We start from the raw sequence: 17,951 nt of genomic DNA on the forward strand, positions 1-17,951 counted from the left end.
ACATCTGAGGGACACAACTAGTAACTTTCCTCTTCTGGAATACTGCACTCTCAATACACAACTTGCTGATACCTATCTGAAACCCAGTTGCCTTATCTAACTCACTAATCTATCATCTAATCCCATCTGATCCAGTTTAGTTACCAGCTTGTGGTGTGGCAATTCAAAAACCTTTGCAAAATATTATTTTTATTATTAGACACCTCCAGGGAGTCCAAAGACTCATCAAGGGAGAGCACCTACTCTGTCTCTACCACTCAATCAACCAACTGACTGCAACTACACCAACACCACCAGTATTTCCACAGACAATCACAAACATGCATGTCCATGGTGGGATTTGAACCCACAGCCTTTTGGCTGGAGAGCAGATACGCTAACCACTTGGCCAGCCAGGCTGGCATTAATATACCTAAGTGTATTATGCATCTCCCTTGTCCAATATATTCATTACATTTTTATAGTACATAAGTTAGTAAAAGAGGATCTCCTTTTAAGAAACCCATGCTGACAGGCACAAAATATTCTGCTGTTATTGACACACTTATCCTAACTCTCACTAACCTTTCCAATACCATAACTTCAATTCTGGATATATGGATCAGCCTGTAATTTGTAGCCTAAGCCTTATCACCATCTCTGTGAAGTGGAACAATTTTATCTTCCTTCCACTCCTTTGGGGTTTGTACTGTTGCAAGACTCTTGTTAAATAAGTAAGCCAAGGTTAATGCTAACATTCTGGAACATTTCCTTAACACATGTGGTGATATGTCATCAAGTCCTATTGCTTTATTCATATCTAGTTAACTTACTCATATCTTTTGCTCACTCACCAGAAAATCTTTTCTCATTTTGTTTTCTATACTTGAGCTTCTGATTTCACACTGAGGATAAAACAGCCTGATGAACTGCTCGCTGAATCTTCTGTAGCAGTTACCAATCTACCACTTTCATCCATTTTGCCATAATTATTCTTTCTACTTTCCACATATCAAAAAAAAAACTCTTGGCCTGATTAAGTTAATTTCTGCTTGTACACTTTTGTTGTTCTTACAAACCAAGTCAATGCCTCCATAGTGCCTTCTTCCAGATTTCATGCTTAATCCCCTTATTATTATTACATAACACCTCCAGGGAGTTCAAAGACTCACCGAGGGAGGGTACCTACTCTACAACTCTCCGTCTCCTCCAATCGCAACTACCTTCATCATCTACACCAACGCCATCTACCGCTGGCCGCCACCACCACTAGCATTTTCACAGACAAACATCCATGCCCACAGCAAGATTTGAACCCGCAGCCTTTTGGCTGGAGAGCAGATATGCAAACCACTCGGCCAACCAGGTCAGTTATACATACATACATTTGACATGTACCTTATTCAGCCTTTAACAGCATCAATGTGTAAATGTATCTCTTTGTCAGTTTCCAAGCAGAATTTATTTCTCTTCCGTACAACTCCTCATTCTATGCTATAGCTTCCAGCTCTCTCTCTCTCTCTTTTAAGCCTCTCATATTCACCAGTGTTGTATTTCACATATATCCTCTCCTCACAGAAGTCTTCATATGACTAGCCACAACCCAGGTGATCATTTCATGATCACTCACTAACTGGAGGGAAGTGAAAACCCAACTCACAATCCCATCCCCCAAATGGAATGATCAGATCTAAATCTCTCAATCCTTGCATACCATGCTTTACATACTGCTTGAGATCATTGTCTCTTAAGAATTCAAGAAATTCATTTTCCTTGTTCCTAAATGCTATTTCTTTATTCCAATCTATACTGCCATAACTTGAATACACTACATTTGGATGTGGTGCGAAGTGGAGATACCTTACTGGTAGAATGTTTACCAAATTGATAGAATGAGATATTTGGTAGGGGTGTTGCTACAGGCAACACCCCTACCAGAGGAAGGTGGAGACAAAGAAATAGATAGGCAATGTGGCTTAGTGAGAAAGTAAAGGTTGATCATTATTGATGATTTCAATTATGGCAAATATTGACTGGAATGGAAAGATAGCATCTAAGGATTAAGGAGAATGAATTGCTTGAGTTCTTGAGGAACAACAATCTTAGGTAGTACATTAGCGAAGTTTTCTCCCAGAGAGCAGCGAGTGAGTGGAATAGTTTGCCTTTAGGGATAGCGAGTGCATCTAGTGTGAATGAATTTAAGGGAAGGTATGACAGCTGGTTTGGGTGATTTATAGCCTCCCTTGATGAGTCCTTGACTCCCTGGAGGTGTCAGATAATAATAACAACAGAGGGACACATGAGGGGTTAGGACACTATGGAGTCTTAAATCTGGTTATATCATCAAAAGATGTGATTGTGACGGAGTGTCTAATCTTCCCCATTGGAGAAAGTGATCACATGAGAACTTCTATAAAGAAGAGATATTATTATTATTATTGTGCGACACCTCCAGGGAGTCCAAAGACTCATCGTGGGAGAGTGTGCCAATGGCATCGAACAATTCACTCCTTCCAACTACTAACCATTCTCAAACTTGCTTAACTTTTTGTGTGCGGCATTAGTAGCAGAGGCTCTACAAATCGAACAACCTTTGCTGGCATATGTGGAACTAAAAGACTGGTGATTATGGAAAGCTTAGGAGACAACTGGGAGCTATGGCATGGAAAAAGAATTGAGTGGAAGGATACAGATGCTGTGTGGGCATTCATCAAGAGCCATTTAACAGCAGCAATGTCCAAGTGTATTACAAAGGTGAAAAAGCTAAAACAAGGTAGGAGTGAAATAGATGAATGAAGAGATTAAGCATGAAATCTGGAAGAAGAAGAAAGCACCGTGGAGGCAACACAAGATGAATGTTGGTAATGATCAGTTGCATGAAGAGTACATAGTGCAGGTCAGGAAAGTGATTTGGTTGGTAAGGGCAGAAAAAGTGGAGTATAAGAAGAAATTAGCCAATCAAGCTAAGAAAAATTCTAGTGATTTCTTTCAATATGTGGCAAGTAAAAGGAAAAATTACTATAGGAGGAAGATGCTAGTTGATGGCAAATTGGTAACCAATGCAGAGGATATAGTTGAATTAGTCGATTAGTTTATCAGTATATTTCATCCCTTATGAAGGTAACATCAGTAGAAGCTGGAGTGTAGAATGTATGGCAGAGGAGAGACTGATGGTGAATGAGTAAGAAGTATGTAAGGAATTAAGTAAATTTGATGTTAATAAGACAGTAGGATTTGACAGTATACCACCACAAGTCTTGAGGGAATGCCCTACAAAATTAATGGCACCTTTGGTGCAAATATTTAACATAAGTCTTATGTTAAATATTTGCACCAAAGGTGCCATTAATTCCTTTAAGACTGTCTGCAGGAACAGTCTTAAAAAAATGGAAGGTGGGAAAAAATTATTCCACTTCACAAAGGGAGAGGTGGAATAAGACTAAGCATACAAATTATAGGCCAATCTGCATGTCTGGAGTTTAAGGTATTAGAGAAATTAGTGAGGATTAGGATTCAGAAGTGGGTTGATGATAGCAGTATTTTTTATGATGGTCAGCATGGGTTTGTTAGAGGAAGGTCATATTTCAGCAATCTGCTAACATATTACAAGGTGACAAACTTACTCAATAAAGGAGATGCATATACTTGGATTTTTCAAAGGCCTTTGATAGACTGCCATATGAAAAGCTGGTAGCTAAAGTGAAACAGATGGTATTGGATAACAGACTAGTAAGTTGGATAGGTATCAGCAATTTGTATATGGAGGAGTGGTATTCCAAAAGAAGATGGTCACTCATTAGTGAAGTGCCACAGGGATGTGTTTTGGGACCATTATTGTTTTCTTGTATTCATATGTTAATGACACTGGGCTGACTTATCTGGAGATGTGCAGCTGTTTGCTGATGATGCAAAGTTGGGAAGGTGTAAAAAGTAGAGCAGACATTGTGGCCTTGCAGGAGGATATGAATAGACTAAGTTGGGATGTTGAATATACAATTAATGGAGAAATTTTGAAGGAGGTGGAGGAGATGAGAGATCTGGGAGTGATGGTGGACAGAGAGTTGAAGTTTAGGGTCACATTGCTAAAACTGTAAGAACATCCTAATGGATTATGGCAATAATGAGGACATTGGCATGCAGAGACAAAGAGGTCAGGCCACATATGGACTACTGTGCATAGATATGGTCACCTAATTTTCAGGGAGATGAGGATGTATTGGAGGTCCAGAGAAAGTTTACTAAATTAGTGTCAGGTCTATGGAATGTCAGATACAAGGAGAGATTGAAAGAATGCAGCTTAGAGCCTTGTGAACAGAAGAAGAGGGATATGATTGAGACATAAGTTGGTGAGGGAGTTGTTACCAGATTAATGTGGAGAAAATATTTCCTAGAGTAGAAGGCATCAAGGGTAGAACTAGAGGCCATCTATGGCAGCTGTATAAGGAGGGGAATGAGAAGCAGGTTTTTTGCATGAAGAATGATTGGTGAGTTGAATAAATTACCTGAAAGTGTGATGAGTGTGGAAAATAAATGGATTTAAGACATGATTCAATGATCTTTTGGCAAGAGAGAGTATAGACTTCCCATGATGAGTCCTTTGACTCCATAGAGGTCAGATAATAACAATAATAATTAAAATCACCCATGATAATTCCCTTCCTTTCCTCACTAACCAAAGTTGCTCTTATACATTTCTTCATCACCATCCTCTGCATTCCTTGTCCTATAGACCTTTGCATAGAGAGTGATTGACAAGTGGATGCATTACCTGAAAGTGTGGTGAATGTGGAAACTGAATGGGTTCAAGTCATGGTTCAATGATATTTTGGCAAGAGAGAGAGAGAGAGTATGGACCTCCCATGATGAGTCCATTGACTCCATAGTGGTCAGATAATAATAACAATAATAATTAAACTCACCTATAATAATTACCTTTCTCTTGTTCACTAACCAAAGTTGCCCTTATACATTTCTTCATCATAATCCTCTTCATTCCTTGTCCTATAGCAAAACATCCAATCTCTTCCTGTCAACCTCCACCACACAGCCTCAAAACCATTTCCAGTATTTCCCTCATTCATGTCTACTATATACGGACATGATACCCTGTTATCATCACTAGTACTTCTCCTCCTCCTTCTTGTCTTTTCTGTCCATGCAAAAAACACTGTACCCTTCTATTTTTCTATTCCTGTAAGGACATCATCTTCATCTTACCATGTTTCACTTATTACAATTTTTGGACAAATAAATACAGCAGTTCAGTTTTAGGTCTATAACCAGTTTCCTGAAGCCATCTGTTGGTTGTGATTTCTCCACCATGCACTTGCCCAATCACCTTTATTACCACTTTCTCCATATATCTCCTCAATGCTCCCCTCTCCCCAATCTTTTTATACAAGTCTTGTACCCTGATTATGTTAAGTCTGATGACTTATGAGACTTGTTGGGTTATATTGTTTATTTTAATAAACCTTTTTATGTTGATAAATGTGGTCCTAATAGCAGAAATTAAAAGATTTGCTAGTGCATCTAGTGTCATCTTCATCTTACCATGTTTCACTTATTACAATTTTTTTGGACAAATAAATACAGCAGTTCAGTTTTAGGTCTATACTATAACCAGTTTCCTGAAGCCATCTGTTGGTTGTGATTTCTCCACCATGCACTTGCCCAATCACCTTTATTACCACTTTCTCCATATATCTCCTCAATGCTCCCCTCTCCCCAATCTTTTTATCCAAGTCTTGTACCCTGATTATGTTAAGTCTGATGACTTATGAGACTTGTTGGGTTATATTGTTTATTTTAATAAACCTTTTTATGTTGATAAATAGTCCTAATAGCAGAAATTAAAAGATTTGCTAGTGCCTCCGTAGTGCAATTGGAAGAACGATGGTACGTTGCGCCCTTCGATTAGAAAAGGCCTAAGTTCGATTCTCGTCATAATGGGAGGAATCTTTATATGAACTTTTTCAATTGAAGGCGAGTTAGCCAATACTTAGTGATGTGCCACAGGGATGTGTTTTGGGACCATTATTGTTTTCTTGTACTCATATGCTAATGACACTGGGCTGACTTATCTGGAGATGTGCAGCTGTTTGCTGATGATGCAAAGTTGGGAAGGTGTAAAAAGTAGAGCAGACATTGTGGTCTCATATGGAGGTAGAAGGGGTTTTTTCTCCCAGAAACTCAGGTTTTTCATCCCGCATACAGACAAATCGGCCCTTCAGAACACATGCAATTTACAGACAAAAAAATACTAGCTGTGGTGGTTGTGAGCAGTAGATGGCATTGATGTAGGTAATTGGTAGTAGAAGTTCTGTGTAGTAGTGGAGAGGGAGAGTTGTACAGTAGGTGTCCTCCTGCCATGAGTCACTTGGAGGTGTCATGAATAATAATAATAATAATAATAATAATAAAAAAGTCAAAAAATATTTGTGTTCATCCTTACTAGTTCTCACTATGCAACTTTATATGCTTTTTGATTCTTTCTATCTATTTATATTCAAACATATCTGCTTTTCTGCCTATCTGAAAATCTTATGTTCAATCAACCACTTTTAATAAAATCACACATTCCTCGAATTCAATAATATTATTTCATATTGATATATTTATGTTATGTTATTTATTTAACAAAGAAAAAGTTAACATACTTGCGCCCAGGATAAACGCTATCATTGACATCATCGCAATCTTTTCCTCTCCAAGAATTTCCTCTTAACGTCTGAAATTTAAGATCAAGCTCTCAATGATCACAATTTACTGTTACATTAAATGACTACATAAAATCATAAGAAAACTGGCATTGCTTTCTTGTAAGAAAACAGTGTACTTTCACTATAGCATACACCATGGCTCATTATAACAAATTACCAAAAAAAAAAAAGTCTCAACCAAAGTACAATAGGTAATTCATCACAGCAAACAGTCATCTGATATATAAAACTATTCCCGTTTTTCCTATTGTGAGCACTAACCGCTCATAGTACAGAATAAGTAGGGACTAATATTATAGATTTCTTTTATGTGGTCTTTTTAAAACCAGAATTTCATATTTTGTGTAGTAGTACGAAATTCTGGTTTTTAAAAGTCTGCATAACCAAGAATTTTGGAATTATGGGTCCATCAATATTTATAACTCAAACTTAAAAAAAATGGGAGAGGAAAGATTGGTGAAACAAGTGTTATTTGATTCTTTGGAATCAAAGACTCAGAGGAAGACCAAGGTCTAGGTCGAATGATACAGTAAAAGCACCTTAGAGGACAGAAACATAAAATCTGATACAATTAGTCTTAAAAGATAACAGATTAATCTGAAAATTGTCAATCAGAAATCAGTAATGAGGTAACATTTTTAATGTAGCATTATCATAATATCCTCCAAACCTCAGAGAGTACCTGTCAGGAATTTGATAATGTTGCTAGTAATATTTAATAGTGACAGGATTAAGTGAATAAAGAACATAATAACAGCACTTATTATGCTATTATATTAAAAATTTATGTTTTGTTTGATAATAAGGAGCACAAATAAAGTAAACATGTATATACCATGGTTGTTCATGTGATTCTAAAATTAGAGGTAGTAGGCATGTGCATATTCTAATCAGAAAATGATATGTCAAACAGGTAAGGTTGCTGTCAAAGTCATAAGGTGGGTAATTATGAGAAGTACTGAAGTCAACTAGTATCAATACCATGGGTTAATTAACTGTAAAGAAAAGAGTGACAGAACATGGGAATTGATTAGATAGCATCTGACACATTTTTGTACAATGAAACCTGTGGTGAATTCATCACTAAAAAAAAACACACTAACCACAGTAATAAGTTTTAATAAGTAAATATTTCATCCCAAGTATCTTGGGACATCCTCAGTACAGTAATTCAAACAATACTAGGAATAACATACAGTTAGGGCGCATGATTATAATGGAATCTCAATATGCGTGCAGTAACGTGTTATAGAAGTAAATTAAAATATAACTGGAAAAAAAAAAAAAGAAAAAAAAATAACATATATAAAGAGACTATTTTACACAATTTTGTATGACAATTTCCCATACTTTAGGAATAGTAAGAACGTTGTTCCGGTTTAAATTTGGTCTGTGTAGTAGGGCTTCAGCACTTTATATAAATGTTCATGTTTATTAATTATGCGAAGAGCCAAAGGCTTCAATTAAGTGACATGAACTTATTTAAGTTCTATGAAAAAGTTTCGACTTTTGGTTTGAAATGACGAATGTGGTCTTGATGTTCCGAGATGCATTTCTGAACAGATCTACCTGTCTGTTCAAAGTAAGACAAATTGCAGGAGCATGGGATCTCATAAACGCCAGGTAACATTAGAAGTGAGAGTTTGTCCTTAAGAGAAGGTAACAAGTTATAGATCTGGTTGATGGGTTTGTAAGTAGTGGCAAAATTGTATTTCTTCATAATTTTTGAAAGACGTTCGGAGATGCCTTTGACATAAGGTATGGGAATCCTATGAGCTTCTTCTTGTCTAGGTTGATGTGTGGGGAAGTGACTGATGATTTTTTTTTAGTTGTTTTAAGATTATATCCATTTAGTATGGCTGTATTTTTGATTATTTCTAGTTCTTGGTTTAGAGATTCTTCAGAGGAGCAGAATTTGTGTGCTCTGTTAACCAGTGATTTAACGATGCCAAATTTCTGAGATGGATGATGAGCAGAAGAATTGTGAATGTAGTGACCTGAAAATGTATGCTTGCGATAGACAGAAGTGGCAATGGAACCGTCTGCTTTTCTTTGAATGTGTAAATCCAGAAAGGAGATACCCTGTGGAGATTCTTTTTCTAGCGTAAAGTTGATGGGAGGGTGAAGAAGGTATATTTTATCTAGAAACAGGTGTAATTCATGTTCAGGATGATCCCAGACTGTAAAGACGTTGTCGACATATCGTAGCCAAATTTTTGATTTGGGTTCAAAAGTGAACATTTTTTCTTCCAGGTGTTCTAGAAACAGGTTTGTCAAGTTTGGTGATAAAGGAGACCCCATTGCTGTTCCTTCTTCTTGCTTGTAAATTTTACCTTTCCAATTGAAGTAACCGGACGTAATAACAAATTTGAATAATTCAACTATATCAGACAGAAATTTTTGAGTTAATAATTCTACTGTTTCTTTATTGGGAATGTTAATGAAGAGGGAGACGATGTAAAGCTAATTAACAAGTCAGTTTTTAACAGTTGAATGTCTTATTTTTGCGTGAAACTCTGTGGAATTTTTGATTGAAGAGGCTGAGTGGGCTATGTGAGGACGGAGAAGGTTAGATAAGAATCTTGATAACTTGTAAATTAGGCTGCTAATAGAATCTATGATGGGTCTGAGTGGAACATTCACCTTGTGAAGCTTAGGTAAGCCATAAATTCTAGGAGTTGTTTTGCATGGTATGTCTTGAGTTTTTTTAATTGTTTCTTCATCTAAGGAGGAGGTTTCATCAAGTAACTTATTTAATATCCTGAGTTGACGTTTTGTAGGATCATAATCCGGTTTGGCGTAAGTATTACGATCTCAGAGTAGTAAATTCATTTTTCGGTCATATGAATTGATATCAAGAACCACAGTGGTATTTCCTTTGTCAGCTCTGGTAATGATTATGTTCTAACCTTCTCCATCCTCAAATAGGCCACTCAGCCTCTTCAATCAAAAATTCCACAGTTTCACGCAAAAAATAAAAGACATTCAACTGTTAAAAACTGACTTGTTAATTAGCTTCGACATTGTCTCCCTCTTCGTTAACATTCCCCATAAAGAAACAGTAGAATCATTAACTCAAAAATTAACATCTGATATAGTTGAATTATTCAAATTTGTTATTACATCTGGTTACTTCACTTGGAAAGTGAAATTTTACAAGCAAGAAGAAGGAACAGCAATGGGTCTCCTTTATCACCAAACTTAGCAAACCTGTTTCTAGAACACCTGGAAGAAAAAAATGTTCCCTTTTGAACCCAAACCAAAAATTTGGCTATGATATGGCGACGACATCTTTGCAGTCTGGGATCATCCCGAACATTAATTACACCTGTTTCTAGATAAAATAAACTTTCTTCACCCTTGCATCAACTTACGCTAGAAAAAGAATCTCCACAGGGTATCTCCTTTCTGGATTTACACATTCAAAGAAAAGAAGACTGTTCCATCGCCAGGTCTGTCTATCGCAAGCCTACATTTTCAGGTTGCTACGTTCACAATTCTTCCGCTTGTCATCCATCTCAGAAATTTGACATCGTTAAATCACTGGTTAACAGAGCACACAAATTCTGCTCCTCTGAATAATCTCTAAACCAAGAACTGGAAATAATCGAAAGTACAGCCATACTAAATGGATATAATCTTAAAACAACTCAAAAAATCATCTGTGGGGAAGTCACTTCCCCAAACATCAACCTAGACAAGAAGAAGCCCATAGGATTCCCATATCTTATGTCAAAGGCATCTCCGAACGTCTTTCAAAAATTATGAAGAAATACAATTTTGCCACTACTTACAAACCCATCAGCCAGAGCTATAACTTGTTACCTTCTCCTAAGGACAAACTCTCATCTCTAATGTTACATGGTGTTGATGAAATCCTATGCTTCTGTAATTTGTCTTACTTTGGACAGACAGATAGATCTGTTCAGAAACGCATCTCGGAACATCAAGACCACATTTGTCTTTTCAAACTGCAGAAATCTGGTCTCTCTCAACACAGAGTTGAAAACCCAAACCATAGGATCCATTTGGATCTATGTAAAAGTCAAAACTTTTACATAGATCTTTATATAAAGATGAACGTTTATATAAAGAAAGTGCTGAAGCCCTACGGCACAGACCAAATTTAAACCGCAATGACGTATTTACTATTCCTAAAGTATGGAAAATTGTCATACAAAGTGTGCGTGCAGTAACCTGTTATCTACAAGTACTGCACACATATTGAGATTCCATTGTAATCATGTGCCCTAACTGTATGTTATTCCTAGTGTTGTTTGAATTACTGTACTGAGGATGTCCCAAGATACTTGGGATGAAATATTTATGTATTAAAACTTATCACTGTGGTTAGTACATGTGTTTTTTAGTGAAACATCTGACAAAAGCAGCACACAACATCTGACACCGTACAGCAAGAGTTATGAGAATAAGTAGAGCAGGAGAGTAAGATGAATGAACAGAGAAATTATGCAAGCAATCTGGAAAAATATCATGGAGGAAGCACAAGAAAATTAGTAGTGACTACATGCATGAGGAATATGATGCAAGCTAGAAAGGTGACAAGCATTGTAAAGAAAGAAAAAGCAAGAGGAAGTATAATTATGGAAAGGTGATACTGGTGGATACATACAGTAATAAAGTGATCCTAGCAAATAATGTAGTGCAATACCTAGATGGGAGACAATTATATAATGGGTCATCAGAGGTTAAATAATCAAATGTTAAAAAAGTTAAATAATCAAAAAATTGTAGGAATGAATAACATATCACCAGATATTTTTAAGGAGTGCACAAAAGAGTTAGCTACCTTTGACTTGGATATTTAATGAAAGAGTTGCAGTGAAAAGGGTTCATAAGGAGTGGAAAGAAAACAATAGTACCATTCTACAAGTGTAGTTGCAGGCCAGAAATTTCTAGATCAATCTCCATGTTAGACATACACAGTTGGTGCTAACGTGGGAAGACATAGATGTGTGTGTGTGTGCGCGCGCTTTTAAAAAAAAAAAGAAGATAAGTATTAGTAGTAAGGAAGGATGCTATTGTGTTTATTTCATTACCAACACTGCTCTTTAAGTTTGCACTCTTGAAATTGACAATTTTTTTTTGTACGATTTTGGTCTTTTGTTACGATTTTATTTTCTCAGTATTGTATACAATTGTACTGATCCTATTCAACATGGGGACCACCGGTTCTAGCATGTTGTCACTTAGCCCACCACCATTTAAAGACCATGTTATTTGTTGCACAGTTCATAATTTCATAGCCAGCTATGTATCCATCCTGTTTAAAAATGTGGTAGGTACAAGACAGGAATGTGTATGTATGCATGAAATGTAGGCAGTGGAAGATATAAGTATTTCAATATCGGGAATTAGCAGCAGTGGAGATAGTGTGCTTTGGAAATGAGAATTCAATTTGTGGATGCTAGTAGTGTGTTGGAGAGTAGAGAGAATGTTTTCACATTCACCTTAGACAGTGTAGTAGAGGGAGATGGTTTGTCTGATGCCCATGATTGTGTGTGAATGTAAATTGAAAGCAGGATGTTGGAGAGAGAGAAAAATAGAACTGCTGAGAAAGTTATTGGAAACAGTAAGAGGCAGGGATGCCAGTGAGAGAAAATGAATATGAAACCAAAGACTGCTCTACTTATAAATCTCTGGATTATGATCCCATCAATTTTCAGAAAAAAGCATTAAAAAGGCTTCTAAAAATGTCACTTATTGGCCTCTTGAAATAGTTAAACCGAAACCAATTTAGTTCCTACCTCCTCCGGATATATGGATTGCCTAAAATTCATAAACCTAATAACCCTCTCTGCTCCACAGTGAATACTATTGGCTTCCCGTCTTTTAAGTTAGCCGACAATTAGCTAAATCATTAACCCCACTTAATCTTACATTACATAAAAAAAAAAAATTCCACTCATTTCAAATCTTTGATTCAAATAGTTTTAAATAATAATGATATCATGGTGAGCTTTGATTTCAGCTTTTTATTTACCAATATCTCCGTTTGACACTTCCTCTTTATAAATGCTTTCCCACCCTCTTATCATTGATCTTTCCAATTTTGTAACCATTCTAGCTACTTCTCTTGGAAAGCTACCATATATAAACAGGCAGAGAGAGAGAGAGAAGGGGGAGAGAAGTCATGGGCTCTCCTCTCTCTCTCTCTCTAGCCAATTTCTTTATGGAACACCTTGAAAAACAAGCCACTGATACTTCATTCTTAAACCATCTGTCAAACTAAGATATATTGATGATGTTTTCTCTAGGCCACATATGCATTACATGCATCAGACTCCTTCCTCCTCCACATCAACAGCCAGCACTCCTGAATCCAGTTCGCCATAGAAAGAAAAAGTAATAATAGCCTACCTTTTCTAAATACTCTAATCATGTATCTTCCTAGTGGCACCCTTTCTTCCTTAATCTATAGAAAATCCACCCACACAGGTAGATACATAGGTAAATACATACATAAACTTTCCCATCATCCACCTCTTTCAACCATATCGTGTTATCAAAACATTGTCAACACAGCCTCCAACTTCTGTTCTATCCAGGCTTCCCTTTCAGTTGAACGTTTCTTTATTCACCAGACCATCCCATCCCATCCAATGGTTACTATGCTAAAAAGATGAACTGGTATTTCCTGCCTTCTTACATCCCTCTCTACAAACAGACTACAGTAATGATATTACAATTCTCTATATCCAGGACTCTGAAGAAAAAATAGCCAGAACTCTAAAAAATTTAGAATCGCTATACTGCTTTCAAACCCCATTTAAAGCTAACTGCCCTTCCTAAGGATCCACTCCTTCTCCTCTCCTCAAGGTTTAGAAGGTTCCTTGTTTTTGCAAAGTATCTCATTATGGTCAATCTGGGAGATCTGCCTAAAAGAACACAAGAAATGCATCTTCCACCTATGGCCAGTCTGGAGTAGCTAACCATGCTTTGAGTACCTTGCACAGAATAAAATGGGGAAAAAAAAAAAAAAAAAAATTTGCTTCATTACAACAAATAGATTGAAAGACTTTTCTTAGAATCAACAGCAGATCTGTTAAAGCCTAATCTTAATAAATTTAGTTTAATCATTTATCCAAGTGTAAGCTAACAAAGTTTACACCTGAAGTATCTTCAGGACTGAGGCAACTCGTGGTAAAGGTGGACCAAGCTCTCTCATCACTCCTTGAGTTAGTATTCTCCCATAATGCAAAGCACATCTCCTTGCTGACATGAATAATTATTATTATTACATCACATCTCCAGGGAGTCCTAAGACTCAACGAGGGAGGCATCTACTCTTCGTCTCACTACTCCACCAACCTTGATCATCTAACACCAATGCCATCTATCACTGACTAACACCACTAGTACTTTCACAAACAAACATCCATGCCCACGGTGGGATTCGAACCCGCAGCCTTTTGGCTGGAGAGTGGATACGCTAACCACTCAGCCAACCAGGCCAGAACTCTAAAAAATTTAGAATCTCTATACTGCTTAATGCCGGCTTGTCCAACCCGCAGCCTGCATGCAGTCCAGGATTGCTATGAATGCGGCCCAACAAAAAATCGCAAACTTACAAACTTTATTTGATTGCAACTAAAAATACCATTAATAATACTACAAATACAATTTTAACATGCTATTAATTTATAAACGATGAATTTTTGAATTTAACACGTTCTTTAGCAATGAGAGATTCATAAAATCATTCTCAAATAATTGTATTTATTCGAAATTGCTGCCCATGCAAGTAGTTACTTCTCGACATAATAAATGGTGCACTAGCGCTCTTGCTTTCTACTTTTACCACACAATAGATGTCTTTCTATGTGTGCCATGGGTACACTGGTATGGCTTTCAATGTGCAATTGTAAACAGTCGAGTTTAATTTTTTTAGTAATTTTTTTTAGTAGTAAAAATTTGGCGATTTGGTGATTATTAAACCTTGCTTTCTAATTTTCAATCTATTTTTTTTTTAAATAACAGCATGGCTTCCACAGCGTCTCCAAAGAAAACCGAACCAAAAAAGAAAAAGAAAAATTATAGAAGAAGGAAGATTGTTCAACGAAAAGTGGACAGTTGACTACTTTTTTTTGTCGAGGCAAATACTAAGGCAATCTGCTTAATTTGTAGCGAACTTGTGCCAGTTTTCAAAGACTACAATTTGAAAAGGCATTACACGCAAAAACATGCTGCGAAATTTAGTGCGTATCAAAGAATGTGTCGTAGAGACAAAATAGCGGAACTGAAAAAAAAAAAAGTCTATCATCTCAACAAAGTTTTTTTTAAAAAAAAACAACTGAAACGGATTCTATTGTAAAAGCTAGTAATGTGGTTGTAAACCTGAGATCAAAACTGTATGCCGATGGTGAGTTTATTAAGCAATGTATGGAAAGCGTGGCAGATATAATTTGCCCTGATAAAAAAGGGGATTTTTCTAAAATCAGTTTGTCTCACCAGACTATAGCCAAGCGAATTGATGAAATAGGAAAATCTATCAAAAAAGGTTTGGAGAGTAGAGCTGCTAATTTTAAATTTTATGCTTTGGCATTAGACGAAAGTACTGATGCTACTAATACAGCTCAATTGGCAATTTTTATTAGAGGTATTGATGACGAATATAATATGACTTAAGAAATGACTTCTTTAGTGCCATTAAAAGACACAACTAAATCAAGAGATTTATATGAAGCAGTGAAAAATACATTAAAGCGATTTTCTTTGTCCATTGTGAACATATCTGGTATAGCTACTGATGGTGCCCCGGCTATGACAGGTAAAAGAGATGAACTTGTGAAATTAATGGAAGACAATGCATTTGCCTCCCAAAATTTACATATGATGAAATATCACTGCATAGTACAGCAGGAAAATTTATGCGCAAAAGCTTTAAAGATAGATAACGTCATGCAGATTGTCATCAAGGCTGTAAATTTCATAAGGGTCAAGGGATTGAATCATCGCCAATTCCAGGAATTCCTTAAATTTATGGATGCTGACTATGGGGCATCATTTACTTTTCTGAAGTAAGATGGTTAATTTGAGGTAAAATTTTGAAAAGATTTTAGGATTTGCGAAATGAAATCAAGTCGTTTATGGAATCAAAAACAAAATTTGTGCCAGAACTTGACGATGAAAACTGGCTCACAGATTTGTCATTTTTAGTAGACTTGACCGCTCATTTAAATGAGTTAAACATGCGTCTTCAAGGTGAAAACCAACTGATCAATATAATGTTTCAAACTATAACAGCATTCGAAATGAAACTATGGCAATCTCAAATTAAGGCAAACAATTTGATGCATTTCGACACGTTGGCTCAACACGGTCCTGTGAATAACGAAAATTGTGCAGCCTTGCTTTTCGATTTGATACAGGAATTTGAGAACAGGTTTCAAGATTTCCGGAAACATCATCAATTATTTGGTATATTTGCGACTTTCGGTACGTTTATGTCGACTGCATTTTCAGTCGACATAAACATATTACCTGCCAATTTTCAAATGGAATGCATAGAGCTACAATCTGACATTCAACTTAAAGAAAAATTTGATCATTTTTCTTTACTAGACTTCTATAAGAAGTATCTTCCCAGAGAAAAATATCCCTCGCTTCACAATCATGCCTTATTCATGTCATCGCTATTTGGAAGTATCTACATTTGTGAGCAGCTATTTTCAAGGATGAAGCACACGAAGAATAAAACTAGAACCAAAATATCGGATGAGCACCTTGTGAACTCACTGAGAATTGCAACTACTTCAATCGAACCAAACATCGAAGCATTAGTGTCTCAAAAACAATGTCAAACATCTCACTAATTTCATGTTGCTGTCTTGTCTTTTACTTTTATAATAAAAAATTCATGAATTAATGAAGTTTAAATTACTTAAATATGTTAACTATATATTCTACGTTTTTTTGCTCATCAGCTATCGGTAGTGTTAGTGTATTTTATGTGTGGCCCAAAACAACTTTTCTTCTTCCAATGTGGCCCAGTGAAGCTAAAAGGTTGGACACCCCTGGCTTAAGGGAGGGGCCACTACCCAGACTGGTTTCGACCTTTATTGAGGTCTCGTCAGTGGGAGCTAGACCCAGAGGTGGTGATAGGAAGGCGGACGCAATGAAGAAGTCATCTCTACCTATACGAGTTGCCAAAAGGTGTCTCACCTTATTATTAAATTACTCTGGATTTAGAGAAAGATGTTGGAAGTTTTTTCCACTTGGTTAGACTATAATAAATTTAGTTTAATCCTTTATCTAAGTGTAAGCAAATGAAGTTTGTGCCTGAAGTATCTTCAGGACTGAGGCAACTCATGGTAAAGGTGGACCAAGTCTTAGTATCTCCCATAATGCAAAGCACATCTTCTTGCAAGGAGATGTGTTTTGCATTATGGGAGATAAGACAAGGAGTGATGAGAGCTTGGTTCACCTTTACCACGAGTTGCCTTGGTCCTGAAGATACTTCAGGCACAAACTTTGTTTCCTTACACTTGGATATAGTAGACTAGCATTTTATTGTTTCCCTGTAGTGTATTATACTTAATGAGTTTAAACTAGCTCATTAGCCTAAATACTAGATTATCAATTCTAAAATTGTTTTTGAAAGGTTCTGAATGCTAAAAACTTGTCTCATGTCCAAATAGCAGTTGAGCCTTCTGGACCTCGCAACTGCTTGCTTAGGAAGTGACAAAGAAATACATAACAGCATCAATGTGTGAATGTATTCCAAAGAGCAAAAGGCTAAATAAGGTAGGTGTAAAATGGATGAATGAATGGCTTAAGCATGAAATCTGAAAGAAGAAGATACTTTGAAGGCATTACAAGATGAATAATGGTAATAAGTAAAGAAAACAAAAGTGCAGTATATGCAGAAATTTACAAATCAGGTGAAGAAAAACCTTAGAGAATTTTTTTTTAGATATGTAGCAAGTAGAAGGAAAAATGATCATGGTAAGATGTTAATGGGTGAAAATGGGAAGGGTAACTGCTGCAGAAGACATTGTTGAGATATTCAGTGATTAATTTATAAGGGTATTTCATCCTGATCAGGGTGGAATCAGGAGGAACTCAAGTATAGAAGACATAGGAGAGGTTGGCTTATTTGTGAGTTATCAGGAGGTGTTTGAGGAAATAAATAACCTTGATGTCAAATAAGGTGATAGGATTTGATGAGATATCACCAAGCATTTTAAGGGAATGTTCCAGATAACTGGTAGCAGTGGAATGCCAATT

General features: G+C 36.5%; 1 protein-coding gene across 1 annotated transcript in view; it reads right to left on the reverse strand.

Annotated features, from left to right (window-relative positions):
• The window catches only part of LOC150096529 (acyloxyacyl hydrolase-like), a 236,400-nt gene that overhangs the window by 132,897 nt on the left and 85,552 nt on the right, over positions 1-17,951 (reverse strand). Inside the window, exon 7 of the mRNA XM_090408466.1 lies at positions 6,639-6,709. Coding sequence (XP_090264592.1) covers positions 6,639-6,709 — 71 coding nt within the window. The remainder of the gene's footprint in view (positions 1-6,638; positions 6,710-17,951) is intronic.

Source organism: Typopeltis vanoorti, chromosome 18 (genome assembly GCF_054136105.1).
Source record: "Typopeltis vanoorti isolate ZY-2024b chromosome 18, IOZ_Tvanoo_1.0, whole genome shotgun sequence".
In the NCBI taxonomy this organism is placed as follows: domain Eukaryota; kingdom Metazoa; phylum Arthropoda; class Arachnida; order Uropygi; family Thelyphonidae; genus Typopeltis; species Typopeltis vanoorti.